General features: G+C 42.2%; 1 gene segment (V, D, J or C); it reads right to left on the bottom strand.

Annotated features, from left to right (window-relative positions):
- Positions 1-6,709: 6,709 nt before the first annotated feature.
- LOC118221697 lies at positions 6,710-9,922 on the bottom strand. The segment is given in 3 exon segments: positions 6,710-7,060; positions 8,729-8,823; positions 9,852-9,922. Coding segments are annotated over 3 exon segments (489 nt in total).

Raw genomic sequence — 9,922 nt, forward strand, 5'->3', positions numbered from 1 at the left:
GACTGGAGTGGTGAATTTCTATTCAATTACATTTACTGGACCAGAGGTGGGACTCAACATGCACAAGTGAAATATCTTGAATGTAATAGTTGTTTTTTTGTTGTTGTTTTTTTTTTACATATTTGAGGTTTTTTCAGGGGTAAATTATAGTTAAGGATCTAGTCAGATCTTTTGCACACTGGTCAATGTTACCTTAATTTTGATGATTGAGACACAGATACATTCTAGGATAATTGCTTTCCTGTAGTTGCACAGGCTCTTTGGAAATTAATACTGAATTCCAATGAGCTACCGGCTACAGGGCATTCAGAGATGAGAGTGACTCTCACACCCCCCAGCAGTGTTCCTCCTGCTCTTTCCCAAACTCCACACTCAGCTCCATCTTCTGCACTGACTTCACCTTCACCCTTGGCTGTGAAAAAACTGATACATCATAGGAAATCTCGCTCATTCCTTTGCATGGATGTGCAGTAGGTGTGATCAAAAGCATTGTTCTTAAGTATCGCCATGATTTACAATAGGAGGAATTTTCATGCTTACTGAAGACTAATTTCAGTTCAATTTTGGCCAAATTTGAATAAGTAATGCAGGATTAATCCTGTGATCCCTTCCAAATATTCAAGTAATCAACATTTTGTGGATGAAGAGGACACCACTATGGGTTGAACTTCAAAGCATGGCACAAGCTGCCATTACAATGTGTGACCACAAGGAGGAGACAGAGAGTGCTGTTTTGCTCCTGATATAAAAGCACTGCAGTATAATGAGGGAGAGGAAACTGCAGGGCCCTGGTTCATAAAGCAGGATTACTGAGTTTGCCGGGTAAGTGCGCTGAGTAAAACCCGGAACCGTCCAAAATATGGCACATGGACTGAAGTAAAAAGAGCTGCTCCAGGGTTTACTCAGGACCGATATCCAGTTAATTCAGTGACCCTGCTTTGTGTAAATAAACCCCCAGGCTGGTATAACATGGAGACCTAACTGGTGCAGTTTGAAGCAACACCACAATGGAGTAGTTTGTCTATATATGCTGAACAGGATGGACAGCCCCCCCATACATGTAACTGAGTGATAAGCAGTGGGGGAAAAGAAGTGGTTGCTGGGAGAATGTGCATTGTGGGAGTAGTAGTTTCTCTGTGCATTCAGAGAGTTTTGGGGGGCATTGCAAAACTGGGCATGGAAAGCATGACTCAGTGAATATGATATCAGATAGAGAAAAAAAAGAAATCAGAGATGAAACAATGTTCATAGTGACAAAAGGAAAAACTCACTTAAACAATGTTTTAGTTCACATTAGTTTCAAAAGAATATACATTGGAATCCTTTATGATATCACTGAATTTTTTATTTCTGACACCAAAATATATATCAAAACAAACAATACTGAAATGTATTAAATACACATTTTCTGGAATATTAGTCAATATGCTGATACTCCTTACCATTTATGTATCCATGAAAGTGCAAACTAATTTCAGGACAAATTCATTTAATGCAGACAAAAAATATGCTGTCTGGGTAAAATCATCAGTGAATAGAGCACGTGTCCCAACACTCTATAGACCCACTGCTGCTCACACATCAGAGCTCCTCTAACTGTGTGTGACAGGATTTGTATAGAGGAAGGGGCTTTGCATACCTGTCCTGCCTCACTGCTCCACACACTTTAAGACCCCCAGTACTGATCAGTGACCGTCCAGTCCTTTCACAGACACTGACACAGGCAGAATTATGATGATGTCAAACTTTCTACTGCTGGTGATGCTGGGACTCCTTGTACAGGGTGAGAAAGATGGATCCATTTTAACTTGGAATTTTGGTTGTAGTTCACATTTTCTTTTTTCTTTAATTCACAAAACTAGTGTTTTCAAGCAAACGGTTGCAATAATAGCATAATAAAACTGATAAGAATTTTGCACAGTGTTTGATAATATAACATTACGTTGACAAACATTTTCATGCTTTGTTTTTCAGAATCAATGCTGATATTGTATTAACTCAGGATCCTGCAACTCGGTCTGTTCAGCCGGGAGACACTGTCTCTATCAGCTGTACAGCCAGTCAGAGTGTGCGCAGCGCTCTCCACTGGTACCTGCAGAAACCTGGTCAGGCTCCTAAACTTCTGATTTATGCTGCCACACTTCGCCAGTCTGGGACTCCTGATCGTTTCAGTGGGAGTGGATCTGGGACTCAGTTCACACTGAAAATCACTGGAGTCCAGGCTGAAGATGCAGGAGATTATTACTGTCAGCAGGGCTTGAGCACGCCGTTCACACAGTGTTAGAGAGCTGTACAAAAACCTCCCTCAGTCAGACTGCACAGAGACTGCACTGCTGCAGCTGGGACCTACTGCAGGTGCTCATGGGGGAGGCACTGGTCTGGAACACTGAGCTGTGGTGGATTATTATTAAATCACTTATGTTCTCAAAACAATTACCATATATTTAAATATATTTCAGAATATCCACACTTTTAATATAGAATGTAATGTCAAAAAATTTCCAATGACTTTGCTTTATAATCACTCTCCAATAGACTTGTGTTGTTCTGAAGCAGTGCTCTGACATAAAATATCACATTTCTAAATGAATTGATAGTTAATGAGTTTAACACAGGATGGCACAGAGCCCAGCAGCAGTGAACTGCAGGCAGTCCAGCACAGTGGAGTCGCTCAGTCCAGAGCTCTCCCAGCACACCTTACACAGGCTGCTGCTACACACCCTGACCAATCAGAGAGCTCCACTGCTGCTTCTGATCCGATCCTCCAACCCCGTAATAAAGGAGCACAAGCAACAGTCTGACAGCACCGCTGACCAATCCGGTGAGCCGCTGTGCAGAAGGGATTGTATCATTATCTGTGAGGGCACCACAGGAGGGAGGGAGGGACTCCTTCAGCTCAGTCGTCCCTTTCTCTCTGAGGAAAAGCGATTCCTCTGGGTGACTGTGTGCCTGCAGTCTGCCTGTGCCAGCTGCGCAGTGTGAGCTCCCAGATTCAGTGGCTGCGCTGCTCAGCTGGCTGAGAGCTAAATGAGATTTAGCGGCTGCAGGCTGCACACGGGGAAGAGCAGGATTTTCTGAGCTCTCCAGGGCTGATGGAGGAATTACAGTTTAGGACAAAAATGACACTTAAACCTGGCTTAAATCATGGAATAAGTTTTCCAAGGTCAGTTTAGGTTTCACAGTATTTAAAAAGGAGCCTCTTCATTGCTAGTTGTCACAATACAACTGCATTACCACTGAGAAAGAAGATATGAGTGAAATCAGGAAACATTCAAAATAATTCAGAATTTCACTTTTCATTGATTCTAAATGGATGGACTGCAACTGAATAATTTCCTGCCCCTGACTGATGTCTTTGACTCTCCAAACTCCCATATAGAAACTACAATCATAACATGCAAAGTGAATTTATTCAACTCGTATTTTACGCAATGATAAGCCATATTCAGCCTGCCTGTTTTCACCAGTTATGCTTGTAAAATCAGAAATGACAATGCAAAAAATAGTAATATTGACATTTAAACGTTTAACAGGGTAAAAACAGCACATGTCCCAGCCCTCTGTAGACCCACTGCTGCTCACACATCAGAGTTCCTCTAACTGTGTGTGACAGGATTTGTATAGAGGAAGGGGCTTTGCATACCTGTCCTGCCTCACTGCTCCACACACTTTAAGACCCTCAGTGCTATTCAGTGTCTGTCCAGTCCTTTCACAGACACTGACACAGGCAGCATTATGAAGATGTCAAATATTTTACTGCTGGTGATGCTGGGACTCCTTATACAGGGTAAGATAGATGGATCCATTTTAATTTGGAATTTTGGACATTTTCATTGCTTACTTAAAAAAAATATATATTTTAACAAGAGTTACCAGTGTTATCTCGTCAAAATTACCAGAATATAGCACATTGCTTACGAATATTTATCTGCATTGATTAATGTGAATTGACATGCATTATCATATTTTTCTCTTTCAGGATCAATGGCAGATATAATCCTGACTCAGTCTCCAGCAGCTCGGTCTGTTCAGCTTGGAGACACTGTCTCTATCAGCTGTACAGTCAGTCAGAATGTGGGCACCGAATTTGACTGGTACCTGCTCAAACCTGGTCAGGCTCCTAAACTTCTGATTTATGCTGCCACAAGTCGCCAGACTGGGATTCCTGATCGTTTCAGTGGGAGTGGATCTGGGACTCAGTTCACACTGAAAATCACTGGAGTCCAGGCTGAAGATGCAGGAGATTATTACTGTCAGCAGGACTATGGCAGGCCGTTCACACAGTGATAGAGAGCCGTACAAAAACCTCCCTCAGTCAGACTGCACAGAGACTGCACTGCTGCAGCTGGGACCTACTGCAGGTGCTGAGGGGGGAGGCGCTGGTCTGAGACAGCAGTACTGCAAACTGGGCTGTAGGGGGCGACAACGAGCCATAGCTCTGAATGCACACCTCTCTGTGCTGAAGAGGAGCTGCTCTGTCACAAACACTGAACCCATAGCAGAGCTGCTGCTGAACCACACACACTTCTGTACCACAACATCACAGGCATCACACAGTACATCAGCTCACAAGCAGCAATCATCTCCATTTTGCACGTGAGTTCAGACTAATGCAGAGCATGTGTACATTCTCATACAGGTGGAATGAGTGGGGTTTCAAATGAATTGCTTTCTGAAAAGATGAGTTTGTATTCAATGCATACACAATATTTATTATATTAAAGGTGTTTCTGTTCAAATGGGATCCAGGTTTAAGCTCAGCTATGCTGGACTGAATCATAGTATCAGATTTTTACAATTTTGATCACATGTCTTTCAGTATTAATTCTGGATTCAGCTTGCTCTTTTATCATACTTACCTCCATTACATTTTCCATAGACAGTATGTGCTTACATGGAGGCATAAAGACATGGAGGCATAAGAATTTTTCATATAGTTTTGTTGGACATATTTACGTGTAGATGTGCCACACAGTTACTGCTTCTCCTATCTAATATGCTTCTCTGCTTGCACCACCAGTGAATACCTTCTGTGGTGACACTAATGAATCAGAAGTTAAAGAATGGACACAACCCACCATTCTCATTAGAAATTTACAAGATAAAATGCAGTCTGCCTGCATTTTCATAAGTGGAGCAAATCGGATAAAATGTCTCACTTCAGGAAGTTCCTATTGACAAATTAAGATGACTGAATCAGAACTCATTGAAGCTATTGATTATATTATAATGCTGAATGCAATATCTGCAAATTGTTTTAGCATGCAAAATGCAGATAGCAAATATAAACAACTTTTGGTTAAAATAAAATTTTCTACTTTAAATATTTAAACATAAGAACATAATTTTTTGTTAGTTCATGGTTCTGTTTAAATGTATCCCATAATGTCTTGCTTGTTTCTGTACGTATTGAATATGGCTTTAAGTTCCTCTGCACATCTGAAATCTCTAACCTGGGATTAATGCTGACGCAGGTGTGAGGTACAGCCCCCTCCCTTTCTCACCTCAGTATAGAAATGAGTGCTCCACCTCCTCATGTTCAAACATGTTTTCGGTGTGGGGGTATTTTGGGCTGAGAAACTGCGAGCTGTGGGTGAGGGGAGTGAAAACAGATTTGCGTACGCGGGGTAGGAGGGGGGGTGAAACTCAGATTTGCATACGCAGGGTGGGGCAGGCTGGTTATGCTGGTCCCTCAGTGGGACTGACCCAAACTGGGAACAGGGCGCCGCTGTACCCAGGTGTCTGGGCCGTCCCCAGGGGCTCAGTGTGAGTCGAGCGCACTTCCTGCCGCACAGGACTGCTCTGAGCGCGCTCACACATCACTGCTCCTCTCAGCAGGGCTCCAGAGCTGGGCCTGCCCCTCCCTGACTGATTCTGCATCGCTCACTTCACACACAGCCTCTCAGCACTATGGAGCCCACTATAAACACCTGCATTTATTCAATAAGAAACATCCCAATAAAATAGAGTATCACATTCTGTGTATAATTTCAAATGAAGGACTTTAAGAATGTAGTGGACCCATAATCTTTGCTTAATTACGTTTTTTATTGATATGGCCTTTTTATAATTTCATTTGTTTATAGTACTTCTTGTAATTAATTATAATTATATTGTCCGTGAAAAGAAAACTCAGGTTACATTTCTTAGGTGATTCTTCCTAAATTTATATCAAATACGCTGTTCAGATTCAGGAATAAATATCTATTTGCGATTAAACTACTGACTCTTTAAATATTGTTGTTTCATTGTCAGTTTACACATTTTTAATACATATTTTTTCATTGCCATTCATTTGAATTACTGGGTGTGTTGTAAAAATATGTTCAGTGGTCTGAGGATAATTCTGATTTCATGCAAGAATGGGCTGACTTGGTGGAATCAGGGTAGATTTTGAGCAAAAACAAGTGGATCACCAGGAGCACCAAACTCTATTTTATAATAATCACAGGCAGTCAAATCAATATCTGTTCAAATTATCTTTATTATGTCAACGAGTTTGATCTAACAGCTATTGCTAAAATCACACAAACACAAGTAAGGAGGTGTGTGTGTGCAAGTTTGTTGAGCAGCACAAGCAGAGCACATGTGAGATATTAGCAGTAAAAGCTCAGGCTGGAGGAGGGGATTCACACACAGACTGAGCTCAGTGTGTCAGCAGTAAGGGGCAGAGGGGCTGAGAGCAGGACGGGGTAAAAACAGTGAGATCAGAGGGTGTGAGCTGCCCCCCCCCAGGCCTACTCAGAACACTGGTCCCTCCTCAGCGTCTGAGAGGGGGTGGACTGGGACCCCTGTGTGGCCTCGCAGGTCAGCGACTCCGCCTTCTTCCAGGCGTCCGCGCTGAGGGTCAGGGAGCTGCTCCAGCTGTACAGGCCGTCCTGCCCCAGGACCCCCGCGCTCCCGGCCACGCCCGAGCTGACGTCGGCACCGTCCACCTTCCAGCGCAGGGCCCAGTCCGAGGGGAAGCCCCGGTTGGCCAGACACACCAGTGTGGCCTTTCCCTGCTGACTCAGCTCCTCCCGGGAGGGGGGCAGGACTGTGAGGGCGGGGACTGTGTCACCTGGGAGACAGGGCAGAGACAGTGAGGTCAGACAGTGGACACGCCCCCTCCCAAGTGTCAATCATTCTGTCCTTGCGATGAGACGTGAATGTCGTACAGAAGTTATCACTTGTAACTAATTTGGAGTGTCTACAATATAAAGCACATTGACATTATTAAAGGTTCTGTTTGCATGCATTCCATTATTATCATATCGTGTGACGGTAGTACTTAACAATGATAAAATTCTTCACCACAACCAGAACTGCTTCTAGTGCATTTACTTGCAATTTACTCCACTTTTGCAGCTTGAACTGTCGATCATTTCAGTACGATAGACACAAAAAAACACGCAGAACTTCTTGCAAAAGAATGGATACATAATGATATTTACGCTGAAAACCTACAAAATGAACCACATGTTACGAGGTTCCCGTTGTGTTCCTTCACGTGTATGAACTGAACGCGCACTCCAACAGCAAGAAACAATTTTCATGAAACTTTTACATTAAGTTTTCAAAAGAATTGCACATTTGGTAAATATGTTCATTGCATTGTAAATTCCTCGCTTTTTAAAAATGTTTTTTTTTTTTTTTTTAAATCAAACCAATATACTGTAGACTAGAAAATGCTACGACAGCGGACTACAGAACATATGTCTGCAATGTAACAACATTTTTCATATAATGATGCGATCGTAAATAAAAATTTAAATAAACAAAATCTGAATGAATTCAACGATCGGATTTCATAACCAACACAGACGAGAAAAATTGTACGTAGGCTATGATCCAATTTCATTTTAAAGTGTGAAAAATAATTAACTCTGATTAAATCATTTAAATTTTTTATATTTAGTGTTAGGTGGACAACACTATTTCATTCCACATTTATGAGAAAGAAAGTCGTTTTGCAGACTGAGCCAAAAATTGCATTCTCCTACAGAGCCGCCGTGATCCCGCCGACGGCAAGGGAGCCAATGCAATTTAATTTAGTTCACCTCGAGCGCAAAATAGCAAAGTGCTTGCATTACGGCCATCTAAACATCACTACGATAAAGACAGACTGTCTGTAGTAAAATGGGCTAGAATAAAAAAGTATTTGAAATCATTTGACAATATAACTATAACATATCTGTTTTAAATTCACGATTCTCCAGAATTACACATTTGATTCACGACATCGAACGTCGGAAAATTACAGCATATTAAAAAAAGAAGGCAAAAACATCGACAGTGGGGGATGTGGAAGAGAATTACTTACGTCCAACTGACAGTTTTGTGCCGCCACCGAAAGTGTACCACAGTGATACAGACTCATTCACCCGCCGTACAAAAACCTCTCACTCAAGAGACACAGCCGTCCGTTGGTTTTTCCATTCTTTACGATTTCACGCATCTTTTAAAATGTATCAACGATTCGCTTGTAAAACACTTTGTTCCATGTACTTCTATTTGTATGTATCCGACGCAAATGTATCGTGCTCTTTTGAACTTTTCACATGCATATCTTTTATTTTACTTCTAGTTCAACTTCAGTGACTGATTCAGCCGGCAGAAAATAGAATGTGGAACGTAAAATGCAAACAACCCGCAGAAACTTAATGTAAAATGAATGTATCGAAACAGATCGAATCTTCTAATATTTTTGCGGAAAATGTTGAAAAGCCTTGTTTGTACAGCCACTTACTGCCGACTTCCAGTTTGGTCCCGCCACCGAAAGTCCACCACAGTGATTCAGTCTGATTAACCGGCTGTACAAAAACCTGTCTGTTGTACACACTGCTGACCCGTCAGACATGTGTAGCGCTAGGAGGTCCCCTGCTGGAGAATCGTGGAACGACAATTAAGATGGTGTTTGTTAAGATTATCAACGCAAATCGTTATGGTGTCAGAGTCATCAATATTAAATATATTTCAAAACACTTTCTATGACAAATGCTCTCCGATTCGTAGGAAATGATAAATGATGTGACGGTGACAGGTGTAGTAGCGCGAGATGAGCAGAGGAGCGCTCTTCACCTCCTCCTTTGGAAAGCGTCATAGTTTCCTGCTATTGTCGAATCCCAGAGGAATTCAATTCCATGGAGAGCCATACGGGTAATCATTCAGCCTTTTTTAATTTGTATTTTTCTTAGTCTTACTCAGACCTTATTTTGAACACAACTTGAACAGAAAGCATTCTTGATACGATGGCCACTTTAACTGAATTTATAGTTTCGTCTTGATTAGTGCCGTTTCTACCCCAGGGATAATAACACTGATATGAAAGTGTAAGTTTCAATCCTGGGTCACTGGAGGATCACAGTCTGTTAAAGTAATCAATACATCCTCCGTGTATTCCTTGACTCCTTGTGTGTTGAAAATATATATAGTGGCTAACTTCATTTTCTTTGTTTATTTCCCCCTGGGGATCCTTGCCCTCACTTGCCCTGAGTTCACAGATCAATCCAGCTTTGTTTCCTCGCCCTGAGTTCAAGTGATTGCTGGATCCCTGTCCCTCTCTTCATAGTCATGGACCGCTGCAGATTCACTCCTCCCCAAGCCAAGCCTCAACATAGCCTGGATCTCCAGATGTATCACCTGGACCCTCAAAACTGCACTTCACTGAACTAGACAATTTAGACTTCAATTATTCCTGTTTTTTTTTTTTTTTTTTTAAATCTGTGAGGTGGTTTCCAAATGTCTTCAGATGTAGTGAAGAGTTTGCGGGTGAGAACAGAACACCAGGTTCATAAGTTCAGAGAGCCATAGGCTTCCAGGCTTTGATCAGCATCTGTGGGGACGATCACACAGCGCTAGTGAAGCAGTACCAGAGGGAGATCCCCAGCCTCTGGGCAGTGACCCTTTTATCTGGCCACTCTGGCCAGCGGCTGCTGTCCAT

Source organism: Anguilla anguilla, chromosome 2 (assembly GCF_013347855.1).
Source record: "Anguilla anguilla isolate fAngAng1 chromosome 2, fAngAng1.pri, whole genome shotgun sequence".
In the NCBI taxonomy this organism is placed as follows: domain Eukaryota; kingdom Metazoa; phylum Chordata; class Actinopteri; order Anguilliformes; family Anguillidae; genus Anguilla; species Anguilla anguilla.